General features: G+C 43.0%; 1 protein-coding gene across 1 annotated transcript in view; it reads left to right on the top strand.

Moving 5' to 3' along the window:
• The first annotated feature begins 19860 nt into the window (after positions 1-19860).
• Positions 19861-24587, top strand: part of Rau (RA domain-containing protein rau) — a 39796-nt gene continuing 35069 nt past the window's right edge. The window contains exons 1-2 of the mRNA XM_076787958.1: positions 19861-20468; positions 23154-23371. Coding sequence (XP_076644073.1) covers positions 23168-23371 — 204 coding nt within the window. The 5' untranslated portion in view covers positions 19861-20468; positions 23154-23167. The remainder of the gene's footprint in view (positions 20469-23153; positions 23372-24587) is intronic.

Raw genomic sequence — 24587 nt, forward strand, 5'->3', positions numbered from 1 at the left:
TCAAATTTTTTTCTTTTTCCATCTATGGAATGTCGATTTCTAAGAATACTATTATTATCTAATGATTAAGAACATGATCTACATGATTTGTAGGGTATACAAAATAATTATTTATTCTCAGTACTGTGTACGCATTAAATTCATGTTTTGTTTATTTTGTGGCTACAGTTTTCATACATATGACTAATTATTTTTACTACATGAATAATTGCTGTACCTATATGCGTACTGCTTCCTCGCGGCTAAAATAAATACTGATGACGAACTGAAATTTTATATTTTTCCGGCGAGCGAATTCGTGTTATCGAATTTTCATCTATCATTCGGTTGTTTATAAACACAGATTCGCGAATATAAATATTCATGGAATTCCATTCTCTGTGTAAACAGATACAGAGACGCTCAATACGTTCGAGTCAAGGTAACTGACGCGTTTTTGTTTTTCCATTGGAAAGTACAATATTTATTTACAGAGTCCAAATTAGATACTCCGGGGTTAACCGCGGGTAGCTAAAAAATATTATTAATTTAACTCTCCTCTCCTGTTATGAGATTATCATTGCGGTTTCCCCTGCAATCGCATAACTCGATTGTTTTGCTAGAGTGAGCGTCATTATATTCGCGAGCAAAAGGTGGGAACTTCGCACTCGTTTTCTCCCCCTTTTGGCGAACAGAAAAATGCATTCGATGTTGGCCGAAACGGGTTTTTTTTTCAGGACCTGGCTAGGAAGAGAATGGACGACGGGCCCGACAGGTAAAGATGCAGGACCTTGTCTCGCGCGCCATCATGCATTCACGAGCACCGTGTTCGGCATAATAATGCAATGTAATTCCAATACATCGTCCGTGTTTTACACTTGCAGTAGCCAACGGAAGTGGAATTATCTATTAGGATCATCTATAGCATACTTGGGTTTCCTGAAGCGTATTCGCTGATCAGAAAATATTAACCGTGCGTTCCGTTTGCTTTCAAAACTCCCATCAAAACTTCGCTCTCCGAGTTTCTCTTTATTTCCTACACTTGTCGACAAAATCATATGCTTAACAAGTCAAATACTCATTCAAATTATTATTAGATAGGCTCTAAAGCCGTTCTCTATAGAAAGGGAGATGAAAAGGGACCTGGTACGACTATTTGATTCTGTTTATTAGAATCTTGCAATCATTAGGATAGGATTAAGGGCTAAGACTCTTTAGTGAGACTTGTTAAAGTAATAGCAATCATAGGAAAAATTACTAAATATAGTAGAACTCTTCAGTGCTGTTTATCAGAATCTGTCGCGAAAAGAAGGGACCAATGAAGTTCCCAGCAGCTTCGCAGTATAGATCAGCACGCTACGTACTTTTTATCAATTAGGAGGGGATTCTCAAAGAGGGTTCGCAATCCAGGTAGCTCGCAAAGCGTTTCCTCGCGTCTCAAAGGCGCAATTTTTGCGATCTGGCCCACGGTTCTTGCACGTGTCGCGATAACCGAGTCCTGCGGTCTTCCTACGCGGGAAAGGAACCAAGTTTTCATTGGTCGTGTCTCGCAGCTGTTCACCGTTCGCGGGGAACGTGGGCGACGCGATCTCACTCAACGAAAACTTTATATTTTCGAAAGGTGAGCAAAAATCCGGGATTTCATGCCTCGAGCCACCCACGAGCCGGCGGCACCCACGTTCGCCGAGGCACCTGCGCGGCACGTCAATGTGCTGTTGGTCAATACCTGTTGATCGATCGGTGGATACCGGTGACGTAATCTTAGCTGGACTTATCTTTTCATTAGCCGATCGCCCAACGCTTTAAACATCGAGCCTGCTCAATCTTCTCACAATTAATGCATTTTTGGGAGTTTATTTTGGACAGTGTGTTGAGCCGATGTTTTTTAAATCGTAGAGCTATTTTATAGCATCATTGAAGTACCTGAAAATAAGTTTTTTTAATCGAAAGGACAATGGGTAGTCTCCCGAGAATGGCTTATGTCTCCGCTATAACAGTATAGCGCCTGTGCAGTTGTAGCTTCCGCTGTATTCATTGGAAAAGCAAAATTTAAAAATGTTTACTTACGAGTACGGCTACAGGATGAACCTACATTTAAGTTAGAACATTGAAAATTCAAGAAATTAATTTTTCGAATTTCGTTAAACACCTTTGGGAGCATATTGTGCATAGGGTTGCGCTGTCGACTTATGTAAAATAAATATCGACCCGCTATTCTGGACTGCTGGATTTTATCATTTTTTTTTCAAATTCAAATATTTTTACCAACCGTGCAAGAACACTGACATTTTTCCTCGCCGTGAACGCGGTATGACATAATAAATTATCGCGTTCGAAGTCGGCTATCGCGCTACCAACACGCAGATGGACACAATGGGCAGCGCGAGCGGAAGTGCAGTGGCCGCCGCGCCGGTGCGCATAGTTCATTTCTGTCGAAGCCGCGGCGCAATATGACATCAGGTTCTCATGTACTCGTCACGTCGGCTCGACAATAAACACTAGCTTTTACGATGGTAAGACCGCACATGTGTTCGCGTGCACTCGCGTTTGCGTACGCGTAAAGAGCTCGGCTGGCGTGAGTACACAGGAAACGCGGGCCCGCGCTACCCGCATGGCTCGGAATGCACGAGAATAGAACCGCGTTCACGTGTGTGCATCTCCGTTTACAATAGAATGACATCCACACGAACACAGGACGCTATACAACACCGTGAACCCACGAACACGCATAGATAAGCGTGTGAGAGTGGACGCTAGCGTATTAACCTTTCGAACATTCCCGATTCATTTACAATTCATATGGGAGTTTTAAAATATCCAAGTAATTTGAATAGTACGATAGACTGGTTCATTAGCCGATGTGTTCCCGATTCGCTGCTGATCGGAAGTGCCGACTCGATATTTAATTCATCTATTTTTGCCATAAGCGCATGAAATCCTCTATCTATTCATTACGAAATCGTCGAGCACACGGAATCTAAGTTGAACACAGTGATTTCTCTATATATGTCATCAAGGCCTGGATGATAAACGTCGCGGAATTATCCCCAATACCGCGGGGTATATCCCGTGAAGGGACACGAAAATCGAGAGGCCTCGGACGCCGAGGAATTGTAAACATAACACGGCTCGGGTATGTCGTTGACATATATCGAGAAAACATTGTAATTGGCAACAAATTATAATGTACGCAAGTGGTATTATCGGAAGGCACAGACGTCTAAGAACAAGTGTACCAACGAATGTTTCAATCGCCAGGAGTACAACAATTATACTAACGTATTTTGCATAAGGGTTCTTTGTCCAAGTCGGCAACAAATAAATACACATTGGCCTCCACGACCGTCAACAGAGTCACTTGTATCGGATCAAGATATTATAAGATCAATGTATGATTATTAAGATTAGATCGCACGAGTGTCGCATGTAAATTACAGTCCACCTGTGAACGTATACCTGTGTACAATAGTACTATGCGGTAGTGAAGAGTTGTTTCTCGACCCCCGACGGTGGTTGTCGGCGGAAAGACGATTTCTTCGCGGAAAAGATGCAAGACTGATATCCTGGTTCATCTAATTAGCCGGCCGCGTAATTAGATGCCTTCTGTCTACCGATTTATATTGCCACAGGTCGTCGGTATTGTTGATTCACCTTCTTCGGGGGACTCTCAGCTTTCTAAAATGAAAATTTCGGAATTAATCGTGTGATCTTCGAAGAGAACGACGACGGTATGTCACGGCAATTAACAATGTTAATTTAACATCGGAGAGCCTCCGTGCGATCTTCGCCCCGGAAATTAGGAGAGCAATTCGAACGAACGAAGTTTAGACTTTCCTTTTCCCTTCCTTCTGTGCAATCTGTTTCTCGATTTACGCTGTCGTCGCATTCCTCCGGCTCTTTTTGTGCCGCCGCAATCGAATTCCTGTATTTCCTGGCCCTCGAGCCACGGATGTTACCCTGTTTAGCTTCTGTACACGAATATGTGTGTTCCTACACATGTATGTATATGTTGCACGTGTTCTGGTCGTCCATTGGTGTATCAGTAGTTCGACAGCTACCTTGCCAGGAATTCGGACGAAACATAAGTGCGATGGCCACTGATTAGCGCCGAGTCACACGAAATTCTATTCGTGGAATGCCTATAGCCTTCCAACTGCTGATTTTTATCGCCGAATATTAATTAGAAATCTCCGAAGATTGCTGAAACTGCTCAATTCCGAGTAACATAAGTAGCATTGATTTACTTAGTCCCGATAACTATCAAAGATCCACGACGTATTGAAGCCATAAACGCACCAGCCCGGTACGCTATCGTGCGTACCCCACACAATAATTTATCGAAAGTGGCGCGGGATAATGTCTTCATTTGCAATGTAGATTATCGCGCTCGTCGCGTTCATAAGACCACGTACATCGATAACGAAAATCGATCGTTCCACATAGATCTGCGCCCACGATTTTAGCACATCTTCTCTTCCCGTAGATGGGCGACCATACCCACCTTTCCACGAATAGATCGCAATCTAGTTTTAAGGCGATTCCTCGTCAGGTGGTTCTTTTACTATCGCGAAAGTGCATCTTTATTGTCGAACGCGACGGACTCTGAAGAAATAATACCGGGACAACCGCCATAGCAGCAGCAGCGGTTCCCATCCATCCCGAAGAGACAATAGGCTCCTCGACAAAGAGAGAAGGCCGCCGTGCCGCTTTCCTTTCTCAAGAGCTCGCGAGCTAAGAACGACGACCGCTGAAGCAGGCTTGCTCGAGAGACAAGAGCCTGAAAGCAAGAGGAACGCCTCGGATCGCTAGACTCTAATTGATAGCCCTAATTATTCCGTTGTTAGCTTCTCCTACGATTCGTTTATTAGATAAATCTGATGGTTTACGAGCCTGGAGGTCGCATTTTTATGTCAGGGAAAGTGACTACTGGTTAGAGAACGTTTTAGTGAAATGCTGTTCAATTAGACAACTATCCTTTCCGCGAAAATGACGAGCATCGGAACCTCGTGGTATCAGATGATCCACTTTCGTTGAGGATTAGGTTCGCTCTGAATCTTTCAATTAATAAATTCCAGACGAAGTGTAACTCTATGTGTAATTTTATTTAACTTGCTTCGTTGTAAGGTAAGATATTCTTCTTGTGAAATAAAAAGAACGCCTCTGTGGCTTAGTAACAATTGGACTGCAGATTTTCATGCGAGACAAACATTTTACATAAATTTGTCTAATGAAGACTGATACACTAGTTTGCGACGAAAGAAAGGGGTACTGGAATATTCGGAAGAAATACGAAGAAATAAAGCAACGAGCGTAATCGTAGAATAATTGAGGAGGGTACACGGTTTGACCAGCAGAGGAAGAAATGGTTGAACAGTAAACATCGAAAGTGAAAAATCCGCGAACGGAACGGAGGAAACAGTTACAGAAACGCGAGCGGAATCGTTCGAACCGGTGAACACTAAGCTTTCGAGTCGCGTGATCTCGAAAGCAAAAGGCGATACACACAACGTGTGCCGCGCGAGGAAAATGGACTAGAAACGCAGAAAATAAGGCGAACTCGCGCGTCCAGAACAGCGGTGTAGAAGCGCACCGCAATGAATACGTGTAATGAAGAGTTAATTTGGTTCTCTCACGCGATCCAGGAAGGCGAAGGACGCTTCCCACGTTAGCCGACGCTGGCAGATGCACGAGGCCAGTCGTTCATTTCGTTTGGGGCTGTGACGTTCCTGAATTATTTGGGAATCTGTCAGACACCGTGAAAACAGAACCATTTAGTATCTCTCTCTCGGTGTGTTTCTCTCTCGTTTGCGTCGCCTGTGACGCGCGAACCACTTAACTCGGCCCTAATTATTCACTTCCTAGGAACAGGCTTTTTTTACGAAAAATTGTACCAAAGTTTCAATAAAACGATCATAATAGTGTTTATATCCCGAAAGTTTCAATGAGAGCTGCACAATGTTTGAGTACAATTTGTGATTATCTTCTCGGTGAGCTAAGCAGCAATTAAATTAATTAATCACCCTTGTTCCCTGTTGGAGCCATCACCTGTAATTTGCTCCACTTAACACGAAGCTAGTCGAACAAATTATATTCAATTTATGCATACAGGCTCGAGGTTGTTTAGGTAAATCGTGTTAAAGTTTTAATAGAATTACCAGTTCCTGTTTAAAAATTTTAGGAAAATGTAAATGGAATTCTGCTATAAATGCATAAAATCCGCAGTGTCTAATTGCAGTATTCTAAACTCTCGTTAAACTTGCCAACAGCTATCATTAACGAAGCCATTTCCACTTTAACAGTCTAGTGAAACGTGTGATCGAGTTTTCCCATAAAAGCGCAGCTTCTCGAAAATCTCCCAATCAATGGCAGCTGTCCAATATTAATCAAGTAAAATTTCCGCCGCGTAAAGACTAACGAACCCGATTAACAATCTTCGAGCATAGGATGGAAGAACCTGGGATGCAATGTGTCCGTCTCGGTTCACCGAGGTCACACGAGATGGTCACGCGCTGTCAATTCCAAGGTATGGGTGTCGAAACTGGCGCTGCAGAAGTTCGGGTTTCCAGATTCCCCGTCACGCCTTGCATCTCTGGATTCCCTTTTTTCCAAGACCGTCTCCACCCGAAAGCTCTTCAGCGATCCTCATCACGATATTTCTCTCATATAATTATACTGCCATCCTTATTAGAATTTCTACCGTGACAGAGGCAAATTGTTGACAGGACTAAAAATGAAACGATATTAGGCATTCGTGCCGGATATATATAAAATTCTTGGGCAACGAAAGGATCAGACGTTTACTACGACCGCATACTTGATTCTGCCGGAAACGTGTAACGCGGCACGGTGAAAACTCGATCGCGCCTCCATCGTATCCTGAAATCAGTAACCGCGATTAAAGTTCCCAGCAGTGGCGAGAAAACGGGTTTCGCCGGTGGTTAGAATTCAGGCGATCACTTGCTTTTATATCAATGAATTCTTGATTATGGGGCAGACACGTTCGAGGAATTCTTTTGCCGTCAGATTCGCTTTCAAATATTTTCTCACGTTCCGTCGCTCGCGGTCCTCCATGAACGAGAAGAGGTTTCGACATTCGTTTCATTTCTCAGACCGAAATAATGTAATAACTTGTATGTACTATTCATTGTCTGAAAATAAATGTAATACATACATTTATTTCATTTAATGTTAGACCTTCGATCAGGTTTCGGTTTTCTATTCAAAGACGAAGAAAATTGAATTCGTCTGTGAAATCGTAATTCTGAAAGAAATTGTAAGAGTGTATACACAGCATGTCTCAGGCGTTAAAACGAATAGAAAACGGTATGAAAAATTCATTTGGACCGTTCAGATGGAATAGAAAGATCTCGCGAAAGACGGGGACGCAGGCCTCGACCTGATTCACGTGACTGCGAAAATCGAGTTCGAGTTACACGCGATCTCTTTAATTGAGGATCGCCGGAAGCGTTCATTTCGTCCCGAGGGATCAACCTAGCTCAGAGACCATCACCGCGGAAGTGAATGTTGTTCATGAAAAATTTAGCCGGCGAACCGTTCGCCGGAAACGTCAGTAGGTTTATCCACGGCTGGATCAGACAGAGTGTCTCAATTTTGCAGGAGTTTTTCCATGGAAACCGTGCCACGTACAGCTGGCGACGATTTACAGGAACGTAGACACGGTGGAATTGTGATTCATGAAACGATTGCCCCGGTTTCCTACGTTTCCATTAGACGACAGCTTGTCGAAGCGACACGTGTAGCAAATAGTCCTACCTTATTTACCGTCGCGTCGTCACTTATCGCGTACAGTTATCGTTGCTTTTGTGCGAGCCACGTACGCGACACGCTCGGATCAAAGATCAACAAATGAACTGTGATTTATTTGCTGTTGCAACGCCATTACCGCCTCGAGATTACAGATGTTGAATCTGCGGTAGCTGAGATGTCAGGGACGTGACAGGAGACCGAAAGATCGCTGAAATTATCATTCGAACAGCAGCGGGCTGTGAGTAGACTGCGGATGTTTATGCAAAATAAAATATCTCTGCATCAGTTGCAAGTAACCATACAGAAGATTGTTTAAATTGACATTCTTAATTTTTTTGATCTTTCAACTACCTTAAATCGTAGTAGCTAATTTTTGTCATAAATGCAGAAAATTCTGTATTATCTATGTATTATTATTAATACTGTATTATCCCTAATACAGTAATTTAACTTCGGAAGTCATTAGTTTGTTGTTGAAGACATAAATCTGCATAAAGACCCAGTCTATCCGATGAAAACTGCAAATTTTCTTAAGTATTCAATAGAATATTTTATGATTATAAAGTCAAGATTCTGCATAAAGATCCAGTCCAAGTATGAGAATTGGAAGAAATGAATGATTCTAAACTAGGTTCATAATCTTCGTACACGGTAATGACACCGCTTGCAATTTCCCGTGAAATTTCGTCGATTGCACAACGGAGCAGTAATAACAGCGGATCGACATTAATTATGCGAACGTTGGGTCTCTGGAACTCGTCTTCGTTATTTCTGGCCGGTAGCAATTGCCCAACTTCGACTGCCGATCATCGGCATGGTGGTACAGTCTGTTGCATTTTGACACGGCGAAACCGTGCGGAATATTGTGCAAGGAAGTCTGTTGCGTGCACACTGCCGAAACGGGAGCAAGATTTCCGTCGATTTTCAGTAATCGGCATTGTTCCCGGCGACAACCCGCGGATTTTTGAGCTCATGGCTAACGGTAGTAAATCGGTGTAACGGAGTACCGTGCTTCAGGAAAATATAGTTGAACTGGAATCCTACATTGAGAATGGAATCCACGAAATATGATATAGGATGTTTTCAACCTTGTTAAAAAAATTTGAATTTTTCATTCAGTGGTGACATCGGTAAAAATTCGGAGGTGCCTATTTCTGCGCCCCTTAAGCGTGGTTTTGAAATCTACGAATAACTCCGTCACTTTGTAACATTTTGACTTGAAAAAATTCGGACATAAAGCTACAATTTACACTTCTATTCCTATAAAAAAATTAGAATTTTACATTCACGAACTTCTGCAAGAAATTCGGAAGCGTTGTCTATTTTCGTAAACTGTAAGGGTGGTTTCGACTGGTACACCCTATGGTGAAACATAAAATAACAAAATAACTCCGAGACTTTGCAACACTTTGGCTCGGAAAAATGCAAACCCAAAGCTGTAAGTTACACTTCCGTTCCCCCCAAAAATTTGAATTTTTCATCCACTGATTGTTTCCGAAAAAAATTCGGGAACTTACCCATTCTGCACGCTTCCTCGCGAACTATAATTCCGTGTTTTATTTGTCACGGTTAGCTGGCTGGTTCCGGCGGAAGTGGAAGCTATTTAAGTGTTACAGTCGTGCCGGAAACAGTGGAAGGGAAGAGGTTCGCGAGACAAATCGAATTGAGCACATTGTTCGCGGCGAGATGCGCTTGTATGCACCCGGAAGCATCGGGTCGTTTCCGGAAGAAGGTGAGAATATTTGAAGAGGCAGAAAATAATATCACAGTTCACTCCGCCAACTGAGACGGTGTCTTTCCATCTGATCGGTCACGGTAATTGGTAATTCTATTGTGCACCATATCGACTGCGAAAAGCGTGCATACTGTCAGCCCTGTCGATTCGATTAGATTCCGTCAGGATGATATACGAGTCGTTCCACGAAAGACGTCTGCGGCTGATGTCGGCTTCCTCTTTCATCGGAACGCTTTTACCTGTAATCATGTTAGAGTGCTTTATTACTTGGGAACACGGAATAACGATCGGTGTTTGCGTGCCTCGGAGGGTGGAAGGTGCAACGAACGAACCCGGGCCGCACCTTGTTAAGGGCGCGGCTGACAAGGGTGTGGTGTTTGCTGCACGACAATGCCACGCGACCCCCTATTCTTCATCCCCGTTTCACTGGCTTGCATTAATAGACCGCATCCTGTATAATTAGAAGACAAAGAACCCCGAAATATAGCTCACTAAACGCTCCACTCCCCCCCTCCAAATAACTTTTGATTCAATTGTCGATGGCCCGCTGCCAATTATCTTCGACCGTGCCATCATAATTCCCAATTCCTTCTCTGTTAATTATAGGAATTCCTAGGCTGAGCGTCTCCATGTAAAATAAAAATCTTCTGCACCAATTGTGAGAATTCGTCTCCCAATAATTCTAATAAATTGATTATCGTAAGACCGCGTTTTTAAATTTTTCTAATGTCTTCGGTGCTTTGCATTTCACCTGCTCAATTGTTATCAATGTACACCATCTGCAGTCTATTAGCAAGGAATTTGCTGTATAGTAAAGGAAGTGAAGGAATTTACTTTCTACAGTAAGAAATTTACTTGCTGCACAGTCGAATCTAGCGACAATCTTTATACAATATTCGTTGCCACGTGAGGATAATGTAAATAAGTGTATTACAGTTCTGAAACATAGTGTATAGTGTGCCGAGATATTAAAACACGTTTCAATTTTAAATAGACAATGTGGTAGCTTATAAGTTAATTTTCAGCCGCTAAAAATACTTGCTAATATACTTGCTATATTGTATTTATGTTACAAAAACATTACCCCGTCATCCCGAAAATTTATACTCCAGGTACAAATTGCTCGAGAACGAGATGATCGGTATTCTAATCGGCTCTCGAAAGCGGGTGTAACCTCAGAGAAACGGAAATGGGTTATTAAATCCGCTGCGTATCAGGATTTTACACCTGTAGCATGACTGGACTAGTTTCATTCGTTCCGGATGACTTTCCATTTTCCCACATTTGAGATGCCTGGGTACATAGCAAGAATTTGCAAACGGAACGAAACATTATGCATGCTGGCTGGTTGTTCGAACTATTTCGAGTTGGGTTTCGAAAGCATATGTTAATACTTCCTCCAGAATAGAATATTCAATTACACTAAACGGTCTGTAGTCTCTCGATTCGTTTGATCAAATAATGGTCTCTTTATTTTATCATTACCACGACAACTTTCCGGAACTATTGAAGGAAACTCTGCCCAACCTATAATTTCATAGCACACGCATGAAAATTGGAGTTTGCACAAAAATCCTCCGTCCAGTTTTAATGATAGTCAGCCGACTCGTTTGATCGAATAAATAGTGTCCTCATGTTACCATTACAGTCAACTCTTGATTTACGCCCAGTCCTCGGGTCCGTGCTGTGACATAGATCGTGTAGGGCTCCTATTTTCTTGTGACCTCGTCGGCCGCGCCGAACGTAGAAAAGGACAGCGTTTGTAAACACTATTCGGCGACCGAGACAGCTCGCGGGGTAGGCCCCCTCCCCCCGTGGAGGGGACAGGCGAACTGACTAAGATCGTGTAGCTCTGTTCGGCTTCTTTCAAAATTTTACTGTACTACGGCAAATCTCCAGAACCATTGAAGAAAACTCTGCTCAACCTATAATTTCATAAAACACCCCGTGAAAATTGTAGTGCGCGCCAAAAATCAGTCTAGTTAGAATGATAGACAGTCGATTGATCGATCGACTTTTTGCCAAGGGGCAGTTGTGCGTAGAAATATATGCTTACCACAACGCCACACGTTTCGCAGTTCTCTCCAAGCGAACGAGTTCGAAGTGAGGAAGCCCGTTGTTCGCCGCCGGTGGTTTTCTTTCGCCGGTTAATAAAGTTAGCCTGGAAATAGTGCGCGGCTCCAGCGATGAAAGCAACACTCATGGGAATGAAGAACTCATCGAAGAACTATCCCGTGAACTAGATGCCGTCAGCGAATCTTGTTACAACAAGAGCGCCGCAAGGGATACGCAATCGAGAGATATCTTCTCTCGATCCACTTCGAATTTTTTGGCCCTCGTCTTGACAGGGCTTTCTTGCACTACTTGCCACTCTCTGTGAAACGCCACCGAGACTGCAGGATGAATGTAATCCTGTTCGGCCGACCATTATAAATCATGCACTTCTTTGTCATTGCTCTTAAGCGGCGGAATTTGCTTAATGCGAAAGAGCGTCGTCGCCCGGTTCGAGTGCGAAACCTTTGACGCACGAACTCGTTAAACGCGATTTTATACCACTGTGCGAAACCTCGCGAATAAATTCGACATGCCGATTTTACAAGCTGTGAAACATTGGGTCAGCTGCAGGAAACAGACAGGATTCCTTTGGAGAATTGTTGATATTGTTTGTTTTTTTTTTCAAGGGAGAAACCATCCAATTTTGTAGCGTTTTGCGAAAGCGAAGAAGAATTTCGATTTGTTTAGAAGAGAATTTATGAATCTCTGCAGCTCTCCAGTGATTGTATTTAAAAAAGATTAACGAGAACTGTGGCTTGTGAATTTCCAATTTCCCGTATCGCGCAATTTTTCTTGTCATATATGACAGAATAAATTAACAGAGATCCCTTTAAAGGAAAAAGTAATAAATTCATCACGCTGGTGCGTCAGGTTGTAATGCATTGCCCGAGGCACAGGAAACAGCCAAGATTTCTTAGTTGCATTTCAAAAATTGATTTAAAGCCGAATTGATTTCCTGCAGCTCTTCCCGCAAGTAAACTTTCGCTGCGCGGCAGTCACCGCTCCAGTTTCTAATCTTCCATTTACGAAGTTCACACTTTCCTCTGCACATTCCTCACGATTCCATCGCCTGCGAACGGGTCGATTGAAATACATACTAGCAAAGGAAACACCTTCGTTTCGGTGGTTGTCGAATCAGATTAGATCGAGCCAGTTCCAGTTTTAATTTCTAGAATGCAAATTGCGTTGAGCTCGCGGTTCATTAACCATGTTAACGATCATCCCTTATCTAGTGGCCGTTACGCAATAAATTAATTGCTCCCGAGGGGATAGGATTGGCGACTCGGGAGCGGCCATGCACATTTAGGTCAGCTTGAACATACTGCTCGAGGATTGGCTTTGGTTATACGGTTCGTGAGCCTCTCCCGATTTCTTAAGACAGTTGACAGAGGGCAACGAGGGGCAACGAACGGGCAGATGATACGGTAATCCTGCGGCAGACCGGATAATATCGTTTTCGTTCAGAAAATAACGTCTCGCTCGGGGATATCGGGGGTCTCTTCTTCCAAGGTTCTCGGTGGTCTTTGCTACAAGGAAATTCAATTTTATCTCCAGAACGTGGAGAGTCTCTAGTTCGACGGATATGATTGATGATTCGACTGGATTCACAAGCGTGTTCCATTGTTAACACTTTTTATCGCGAATACCGGGTCACGTTTACGACAAAGCCTGGCTGAATATCGCATGACGACGAAGTTATGACTAAGAGACCGACGAGTAAGTCGTACGGTAAACAATCCTGATCGCCCACTGACAAACAGGCTCTGACAATAGACGTAACAGCGTATAAATCGTCTTCCCGCGAGGATCTATCGTGGCCGGGCGATCGGCCGTTCATCACAGCGTCGTTTATAAATCCTGCACACTGTGATAATGTTGTAACGTGATTCGTGCAAATTAAACGCCAGGCTTTTTGCTTCGAGACAAATTACGTGAGTTGTAGAGGCCACGGATCGTAATTTAATTGTGGGACATTATTGCATGTCCGACGAGGTAAAAGTTTTTGTCATCAATCTTAAGTAGTTAAATAGAATCTTATTTCTGTACAAATCGCTTCGATAGGTTCTTCAACTTTTCTGATGTTTTTACCATTTCTCGTGGCATCTAAACAATTTTTTGAACAATTACATAAAGCTCACGGTCCAGTTGTAAATTAATTAAATGTAGGAGACGTTCATGATTAACCCTTCCGACATTAGTTCATGGACAAAGTAAAGCTCTGAGTGTAGAAGATCTTAGAGAAATTAATTTTAAACTAACACAAACGCTTGTTCCCTTTGCAAAATACGGGATAGTTACATACTAAAACAATATTCAAAATTATAAAATATCTACTATTATACTCTTCCTTCTAAGAGATAAAACACTGAACTTCGCTAACAAGGTTCAATCGATAATTAAAAAGAATTATGCATTTTGACTGAGGAACGTGATCTATGGATAATTTCATTTGGCATAGGGCAGAAGTTCGGTTTAGGCATTCATCGTGCGAAAGTAATTTTCAAAAATAGTTGTCGAGGCTTGTCGAGCTAATTAATTTGACTCGTTGGACGCACCTCCGTTCAATTATCGCTACAAGCGTGTTAACCATATCGCGACGCAAAACAGAGCAGCGCGGCTTTATCGGGATTAGTGTACTGTTACAGACGAAAACAACACCCATGGGAAACGAGTCGAACTCGCCGATGACCATGGGGAAAGAGACCACTCGATGTTGGGGTCCCATTGAATGCACGCGGCACGGAACGGTCCCGGAAACGGGTCCCGTCACGCAGACCGGAAGCTGGACCTTGCTACGATGGAGGATTGACATTAAATCCCATCCGATCGTACTCCGTCGATTTCTCGTGAAACCAGAGAAACATCAATTGACAGGTCGAATAATTATTCCGAATTTTAATTAAATCATACAGGACGTCCATGAAAGCTTCTTGTAATCCGGTTGTTAACGAGGAAGATCTTGATAAAAATAAAGTATTGGAAAGACAACAATGTTTTGAGCTTGCGCTCAACAACAAATGATCTGTTCGTTGTATCGCTACGATTAACTTTAGTCAAATAAAAAATTGACAAAAATCGAACATAAAGTCGAATGTAAAGTTTTGAAGAATCTATAAAAATTAGAGGAAAAGTGTATCATGTCACAAGCGTTGAAGACATACGCAAAACCTGAGTCCGATTGGTGCGACAGTTTCCCAAGATAAATACGTTTGAACTGAGCTTATAGTTTCGTCGTATTCTTCGGTACAATTATAAAATTGTTGGCATTTTCAGAGTAGTTTCACTGGAATACCCGTTTACGTAAACGTCCTCAGACGAGAGAAGAATCGTTTGGCGGAATCGTTCGGCCGGTGGAATTCTGGTTCTTTATCGGCGCATCTCACGCAGCACCGGCTTTCCAAATCTAATTGCAGATCGAGCGGCTTTGTCGAGCAGCTTCCTCCGTTCGGGTAGCCTGAAATTTAAAGATCCTCGGGGGTAACATTATTTCGCAGGTCGTAACACTCGGTTACGGCGATATTCCGTCCCGTTGCCGGCGAACAGGTTCGCCTTGCAAGGTGAGATGCGTGCTTCCCTCCCCTTCTTCTTTCATTCTGCATCTACCCCGTTTTCGTCCCTGCTCTCTCTCTCTCTCTCTCCCTCTCTCTCTCTCTCCCACTCCCTCACTCTTTCTCTCTATTTCTCTTGATGTGCGTACCCGTGCAGGTGCACACACGGTGGGCGTGCGCCGTGCAACCTCGAAAGGAACTGCACACACGAAGGAAGAGGCTCGCCTGTGGGAAAGTAACGCAACACCATGAGACCCGTCGTCGAGACTGGACCGCCGCTGCCAAACTCCCATAGCATAGCATGCACGTCGCGGTACCAGAGCTCTACATGCTATTGCCATGGTGCTCAGCACGCTGCTCGCTCCGCGTGCACGAGGATAAAGTGGCTGACCACCGTGGTTCCGATTTGCCTGCTGCCTTCGCCTCGTTCTAGCCGAGCTCCCTTGTCGGCGAGTACCGTCATTCAATGAGACTTGGGGAGCTTCGGCGACCGCGGGAAACCCGTGATTTTTTGTTTTCGTTTGTTTCATTCGAGTGTCTAAATTCATCTAGAATCTCTCGTTCTTGGTTTTCATAAAAATCTTCACACAAGCAACCACACGAAGGACCATGCTCTGAAGATCAAACAACCATAGGACCCCAATGCATCTTTTATTCCTGAAATACTTTGAACAAATTTCCCAATTACCAAATTAACTAGACCCAGTGTCTCTCGGATCGCTTTTAATTGTTCTAACAATGTCTACACAACGAATCCTCGTAGAAAATCGCGCTCCAAGGATCAATTAGCCGCAGGATACTTTGCGATGTCATCAGCAGTACTATAAGGAAGCATTCTGTCGTCATTCCAGCCAAAGAATCAGCCACAGATTCAGCTAGGTTAGCTCCCTACCGTGACAATTCCGTATCGCACATCGTTTGCTCCGAAGCAACTTTATCTGAAGATTGCAGCTGGAACGCCGACGATCTAGTTGCCGAAGCTAATTGAATTTTCCCCTCGAGATCGCCGTGAACGGAGCCAGACTGTCGGCGGGTGAATACTTGACAGGGGTCTCGTTGTTAGCGACAAAAGGCACGCGTGTTGCACGAGCGAATCACGATATCACGCGTGGCTGATATTCCACGTTGCTCTCTGCACACTCGTTCCGCGTTTTTCGACGGATTAACCTCGCGTTTGAAGCTGCCGACGCTCTCGACAATCCCGGGAATCATGATTCGCGGGTCTTCGACCTCGTGAACGAAATCTTGGAAATGAGGTTGCAACCAATTACAGTGATTTCTCGATATATGTCAACAACACGGGTCTTGCCAGCGTCGTGTATCGTACAGGAGACGTACCTGAGCCGTGTTATGTTTACACCCTCGGCGTCCGAGGCCTCTCGAGCCTTATGGCCCCTCACGGGGTATACCCGCGGTAGTGGGCATCATTACGCGACCTTTATCATCCAGGTATTGGCGACACATATAGAGATATCACTGTAGTAATAAACCCGAGCGATTTTAGCAATGATGTTGCACAGGAATGGGCACATAGTTTACGAACTGTCAATTAGATAATCTGGGTTGTGGAAGGTATCGCTTCCCAAGTTTCCGTTCGATACGTTTCTGATGGATGCACATGCATTGTGATGCGCCTCGAGTTACGCAGCCACCCCACGTTGCACAAAGCTACCCTTCGCGGGGATTCCAGGTATAATACCGTTGACCTTTACACCCTACTGTCTACCTGGGGACGTATCGACAAGTGCACTGTGGTGGAGCAAATGGGGGGGGGGGGGGATAAGTCACTTCTGGAATGTTAAATGCACGGGTCTTCTCATTACTATTCCACAGGGAAGTACCAATAGGAATTTTTCAATACAGGGCCCGGTAAAGGGCTCTTCGAAAACATTCACTCAAAGGGTTCGAAAGTAGAGGCTTCGCCCTTTAAGATGAGCTTAGTTTGACTATTGTACGATTCTTTTTCACGAGGCTACAGTAGTTTGAATGTAGTTCAATTTTTTATCTAAGTGAATGCATATTTTCACATTATTCTTTTATTTATAATTTTTTAATATTTACACCGATCACGCTAATCCGAAGATTTCCTTATAATTTTGTCAAATCCTGTTGGCCATTTTCATTGTTACAAAGTTAATTAGAAATGTTTTCAGGCAAAATGAATCATAGTGGAGCGCGTCGACGTGCAGCTCGGAGGATTTTCACCTGACGCTTCGCTCCAGGAGTCCTTATAATTTGAGACAGTCGCGGGAAGCCGCGATTCATCGTGGGAGAAATCAGCAAAAAGGATTATCACTGGAGGAAATTGTTCCCGTTGCTTCCGGAATGAAAGCAAATGCATAACTTTCGTTCATCTTTTTCTCGTATACGCGTGGCGAAGATCCGATCTAGATCGTATCCGAGCTAGAAAACGAAACATATTTTTCTGCTAACACTCTCGAGCCGGTGCAATCTCCCGATCGGGGAAGCGGTTTTTCGCGCGTGTACGAATACTTCAGAACCATAACGGGCGCGTGAAATAAATCAGGGATTAGTTTCACTCCCACGCGAACCTTCCTTCTCCTCCGGACAAGTCAACCGTCGTGGAAACACACCTTTAGGAACGATCAACGCCCATACAGAGACGCGATCTGAGCGATCACGTAGGAAGTGATCCCTCTCGTTTCTTTTTCCATCGCGGGCACCGGCGCATAAATAAAATATCGTCACCTCGGAGACGAACACGAAAATTCTGGGCCCGTGATAAGCTTGCTGTGGCTCCGACTCCGTGTTTGTCGTGTGGGAGTTTATCGGCCAACGGTTTTACGTTCTCCTTTGCTTCCCGCGGCGTACTGGAAGAACACACTTTCCATTTTACGTGCGAATATTGTGAACACATCGCCAGTAATACATGAAAACGTTTAATTAATTTGTAAAATATTTTTCAGTTGCGCATCGAAACCGACAGCGATTTCTGTGTGTAAGTAAAACTGTGAAAGAGAAATTATTGGTTACTATGCCCGACTTTTAACATCTGTACCGATGTGGTTCTTGTTAAACTTATTTGGAATTAATTGTAGTTACTGTCAAAATTGTTAAACAATTTTCTCTAACGTTCAATAAGTCTTTAAGCTTTTGAAAATTTCTTTTTATTGGGAAAGGTAGAAATCTAAAGTAGGTTTAAGATTTCTTGACATAGACAAATTTTTAAGTATAGCAGTCTGTACTTTTTAATCATACATGTTGGGTTCAGTGCTGGCTTGAGTTGATTCCCTGTGCACGGAATAACTAACATAAAAGAATGTCGTACACATGTACTTTATCATAATGCATTGTCGTTTTCAAGTATGCAGAAAGTCTCGTGTGCCGTTCATTAGTAGGTGAGACTTGTCCCTCCTCCGACATTGTAATTTACTCGCTTAGGAAGCTACTAGTTCCGTTCACAGAATTTCAATTCCGATTTAAAGTTTCCTGTCATTGAATAAATTATATCCCCCGTGACAAACTGCTCACGGATAAATCGTTCACCTCGTGGACGCTGCAGGATAATCCCAAATTCAAAGGACACCAATTTCGCATCTGTCTTGATATGCAATTTTAACTATTGAAACGCACATTCATCGAGCCTCAATAAACCGTGGATAAAAATAGAAATGTTCTTCATCGATCGCAAGACACCGGAAGTACGTAAACGTTTGTTTCTTCCTGTAATAATTTTAATAAGTTAGTGATAGTGTATCGAGACTCTTGAATTACTTTAATCCCGCTATTGTATTGAATACTAAGCGTATTCACGTCTGTCATGAATTCATAAAATCCACAGTGCATTAATACAACATTAAGAAATGCAGAAGTATATTAAAGACATAGATAATCTAGAAATCAAGCAACTAATTCCATATTTCACTATTATTAGAAAGTACCTGGGAACTGTGAGAATATTCTATCAATTAGTGCATTGTGCACTCGCAGAACATCGAATAGAAATTTAAATAACTCCTTTGCATTGTTCTGTAAGAGATCGTAAAATTGTCAGTGCGAAACATAGTATTTCAAAGTCACGTAAATGGCTTCATACATTATTAGAAAGTACTTCACTACTTTGATACAATCTTTCCATCAATGCATTGTACGAACTCAGAAAATACAAAACAGAAATCCAGATATACACGGTATAGCAAATTCTATAAAAATCCTGACAGTCAGAGCTAGCAATTCCTTGATCTGTAATATTTTTAGTGCAGAATAAAATACTCCAAAATCATACAAATACTTTCGTATATAATTAAAAAGTACTCTAGCACTTTGTATATCGTCACAAAATTGTCATTACATTTTATTACATTGTTTAAATCCCGTGGTACAATATTCCCATCAAGTAATATGTTGTATGCACTCCAAAACTGCAAATTCTGCTCTACAAAATTGTCGAAAAATTCGAAACAGTGAAACCGAAGAATCCTCGAACTATCTTAGCGAAACGAAACTCTCCAATTGCCGCACAATCAGGAACCATTGTCGCCCGGCCGATGCATCGCATAACTTATGCACCCCGGCGCAGTGGAAAGGAAGGGCGAAATCAGAAGGGAAACCGAATTAATCCGTGGGCATCCTGAGTCTGTTGCTCGCCCACGCGGAATGTTGCTGAAAAGTTGCGAGCGTTGGGTCCTCGCAGCTCGTGCTCGCTCGACGCCGCGACGCCCCCGCACCAACACACGCCGAAGCCCGGTGAAACATTCGCAAACATTCACCGTGCGTTTCTCGGCGTCTCGTACACTCGGCAGGAAGGTCGTTTTCTTTCCTCCGCGCCGCTTACTATACGCGTCGGTTTTACTCGCCGCTCCGCATCAGTCGTAGCGCAGCGCTCGTGGCGTGTGGAACGCGGTACACTCGCGTCACGAGTGATATCAACGCTTCCCGAACCGCGTACTCCAACCATCGAATCATTGTAGTTCTCGCAAACAATCGTCGTACAATTGGTAATAATTTCGAAACGGATCGGAGACTCGGAGGAAATTTTTATTTCCTGTCACGAGTGAGTTCGAGAGCCGTATACTTCGACCAGAAAAAATTATTAAAATCCCCGCAAATAGTTCTTCACGATTATTAAACCTTTCTGAAAGAATCCGGAGACTAGAAGGATTTTTTCTTCTTTCTGTTTGGTGAAAAGGTTTCCGGAAGGTGCACAGTGTTTAAGAACTGAGTTTGCGGACTTGTTCTTGGTGACTCTACGAACAGTGTTTCTTTGATTTATACATTTTGCGAGGATTTTTATCATAGTGTTTGAAGGTGTTATTTAATCGCACTCAATGCCGCTTGTTCGCCAAGTGTAAACATGATTCCCGCGCATTGACGTGCGCGACAGACCGCGGGTGCGGACTGCACTCAGCTGTGAATTTGTAAAAGTGAGTATTGTCGACTGTAGCCAGCGATAAGTAGTGTTGTTATTTGTTTTACTGCATGGTGAAATTGTCTTGCAGGCTGTTGCCTAATTGTTCGTTGATTAGGTTACCGAACCTTACTGTGAATAGTCTGCTGTCATTGTACTCAAATAGTGGAGAGACTACCCCTTACTGGCAGTTAGGTGCCATTTTCTGTATCTCTTACAATTTTTTATGTACTTGTAAAACTACCTGTGGATCTTTCAAGTCGAATGATTTAGTGACATTGTCAAAAAAAAATTTATGCAGACGGTTTTGAATATCAAAACTAAATTTAGTTAGACAATTTGTCTATCCATACAAGGATTAATTAGAAAACACCTCCGTCCAGCAATTTATTCCTATAATTACAGTTTGACAATCACTGGCCATAGAAGAATTTCATAGAGGTTGAAAAAACAAATCGCTTTGATGATCCATATAAAGATGAATGTAAACAAAAAGAACATTTTTTGTACCTTTCCTTTTAACCCTCTGGCATTTAATTCAACATTACATTTTAACAATCTCGAATATTAAAAGAATTTAATGGGAGGTTGAAAAAGATATAATTCTCATCAAGGTTCGTAAAACTCGAAGTTAAAATACGGACATACTGATCCACTGCGCCTGGTAAATTAATGTCTAGAAAATAGATTTGTTTACGAAGGAACAGGCAAAAATTTCAGTTTGCAATGAACACGTTAGGTCGGAATGGGTTTAAAAACGGTGGCAATTATCGAACGATAGATGCCTTTTGCGTGCGAGGATCGTTTAAAAGCGGCGCGGTGCCCCGGCTAATTATTATTAATGAGGGGAGATACAGTTAACAGTGTGGGAATAGTTACCATTTTCTTGCGCTCCCTCCTTATGGAAATATTCAAACAATCGGGCCACGCAGAGGATTCTGCGTAGCTGCGGTCCCGTCAGCTTTGCGAATGTTTAAGCTTCTGGAGTTTCTGGCACGCAGCTGCGTTACGATTCCGCTGTTTATGCGAGTTAGGAGGGTTCTTCCCGACATGTTTCGCAAGCGAAATCGCATCGATTCGCTGTATTCGTCCATCTAAGACTGCCATTCGTCCGAGTTTCCCGATGCTTGCTTCCGTTGCCGTTCGCTCGATTGTAAATCAAGTGAAAATTAAATTGAGAAAAATTTAACGGCTCATAACTATGTAGACGGTAGATCTTTATGCAAATTCTAAATCGTATGGGTTATTTTATAAAAATCAGAATCAGAAACAAGTTCAATCTATCAACTAGGAAATTCCTTACGATAAGCATAGAGTAGAAATGTCATTCGTGTTATACATGTTTTCTTTTATTTTAAGAATGTGTACGTGCTGTGAATGCATAAAGATCTCTACTTATGATTCATTCAGAATCAATTTTGTATCTGATTCCTCTATCTTACAATTTATACAAGAAATTTTGATTTTGTATAGATCCCCAGGCTAGTTATTAACGAATTTACAGATGGCTGCTCGATGTGTAATTAGCTTATCCTCGATTTTCCTCGCCGACTTTCCACGTTTGTTCACCGCTCCGATCATTTCGATCATTATCGAACGGCCTTCGTCGATTATTTCTTCGTTTTGCAACCTTGCCACGGGGCGGAGACGTTGCCATTCTATTTACAGTGGAGACGGCGCCGCAATTACGCCAAATACCGGCGTCGTGAATCCGAAACAGAGGAACGGACGAAAATTGGAGCAAGAATTCCACCTTGGCTTCAACCTGTTCTCTCGAGGATTCTCGCCAGTCACGTTCCTTTGCGTTCCCCGACGCGAACCTGTTCCTTTTTGCAAAGAGCAAAACCTTCGATTCAAGCATTTCTGAGTCCAGTTCGACGTGGATTAACACACCTGTTTAATAGGCAATGGTGGCATTAATGGAGAGCTCGGCGTATTTTATAACACATTCGTGTCCACTTAGCGTTATTAGCTCGCCTAAACCGCGTTAGACGGTGTATTATCATTGAATATCTGTACTAGCATCGTTCCCATTCAATTTTGTCTAGAGAAACTTCTTAGAAAATATTTATCTATGTTACACGTGATCGTAATTATGGACAATCATAATTAGTTGTGAAGTAGTACTTACTTTCGAGAGTATCTTATCATAAGAGCCTCGGATGAATTTCATTTTCATTGAATCTGCAGAAAGGCGGTGAAACGATTTTCATTCCGTTGTTTAGTCTATGTTTATCGCAAGTGAATCTTCTCTATTATCCCCTTTGAGATGAACACTATGTTGCTTGTTTACTATGTCTGGCACGAGAGAAATGATACAAAGTAGGGACACGTATCATTTGTGCATGGCAATTGCATTCCTCGCAGTCTAACGCGCTGTACGTGCATAAACACTTCAATTTTTACATACGGCATAAAATGTTTTCCCACGAAGAATAAGCCCGAAATCGATAACTCATTGTTCAGAATAGAGTCATTCTTTAAAGATTGCTGACTGAAAAGAATCTAGCACAGAGTTACAATACTTAATGAAATTTCAATCTTCATATACATGCTCGCGTAAAATCTTTTTTATGAATAGAAGTAAAATTCGCAAGACGTGATACTCACAAGAAAGGGTCGCCTGTTAAGGGGTTGATCACCCCACGAAAGTCTGGATTCAGCAAAAGGAAGTAAACGGGCACAAAAACGTTGATTACAGGTGAGACCAGAGGAATGCTGAAGCACGTGTCGGTCTCGCCGTGGAGAGGGCGAGCAGACAGCGTGAGCCTCGCCTCGAGCGGGGGTGCGAGCAGTTGCGGAAGCGGAAGTCCGACTCCTGGTCATACTCCGCCGCCCTCGAGGGCGTCATCGTGCGCGTCTCTTGCGCCCCTAACTGCTCTCTCCAGCTTCTCTCCTGCGGACGCCACCCAACAGCAGGTAACACCACAGAAATAAGCATCGAGAAACAAAAATTCTTCTTCCAAAAACCAGTCACACCTCCGTCAGAAATCGCGTGACCGAAGAGACAACGAGCGAAGATGATATCACTTCTTCTTTGAAAAAATCAATCTTGCCTGAGGTGTGATCGTGGAAGAAGAAGATTTTGCTTTTTCTTTGAAAAAATCAATCTCACCTCGATCCAGCGGGTAGCTAATCGAATCAGGGCGGGGCAGGGGTACGGATCTTGATAGAATCGGTCGAAATGGAAAAAACAAGGTGGTCGAGAGAAAGGTCGAGAGCTGCTTCGCGGGAGGGAACAAAAAGCAATGACGTGGTTGCTTAATGAAGCCAACGAGGAGAACAAAACGTTGCCCCGTGACGACGCGGTGGAACGGTTTCGTGAAAACGAGAACAAAACGATTCCCCGCACTTATTAACAGCTGGCCCTGTGTCCTTGCTCGGCACCGCTAATGGGATCCATCGTCGGGACGTGTGTTTAATCCATGATTATTTCTGACGCATTCTATATCGCCTGATTATACGGAGCCGACAAAAATAGACGTGCTCCCTGTTGTGCAAACAACCGAAATCAAACAGAGCATTTTTTAATCGCTCGAGTGTGAAAGCTTTTCGCGAAAATAGGTGGTGAGTGCCAATCGATTCACCGGAGTACGTCGTTGTAGAGTTTGAGATACGTGTGGAACATTGTGATCGATAGATTGCTATGGATTTGTGGCTCGTGTATGTTTTGAAAGTCCAAGGAAATGTGCATTGTAATCCCGAGTAATTAAATTTAAGTAAAAATGATGATTTGGACATCAGATATCAGATATCCTGATATCAGATTCGTTCTACTGTCTGTTGAACATCGTGAGCTATACTTAGATTGTGGATCTTGGGGTACATATTTGTACTTGTAACACCCTTCTCCCACGGAGGTCTTTTTTTAAATTTAACGAATGAATTTGCGAATTTATTATTTATTTGTTTTTCCTAATGTCCTGAGCATTTGATTCTAAGGTGAGAGAATGAGGGATGATGGCGATACCAATGGATGAGATGTTCATTTGAATATTATTTGGAAGAGTGGCCGCGCGTCTATTTTAGTGGGAAGAAAGTCGGGTTTCGGGTTCGCGGAGGGTGAGTTTCTCACGACCAGTCCCAAGTGCCTACGACTGCACACCGTGCGGTTTCGCATCCCTTTTTGCGCGGA

This window comes from Halictus rubicundus, chromosome 1 (genome assembly GCF_050948215.1).
Source record: "Halictus rubicundus isolate RS-2024b chromosome 1, iyHalRubi1_principal, whole genome shotgun sequence".
NCBI classification, from domain to species: Eukaryota; Metazoa; Arthropoda; class Insecta; order Hymenoptera; family Halictidae; genus Halictus; species Halictus rubicundus.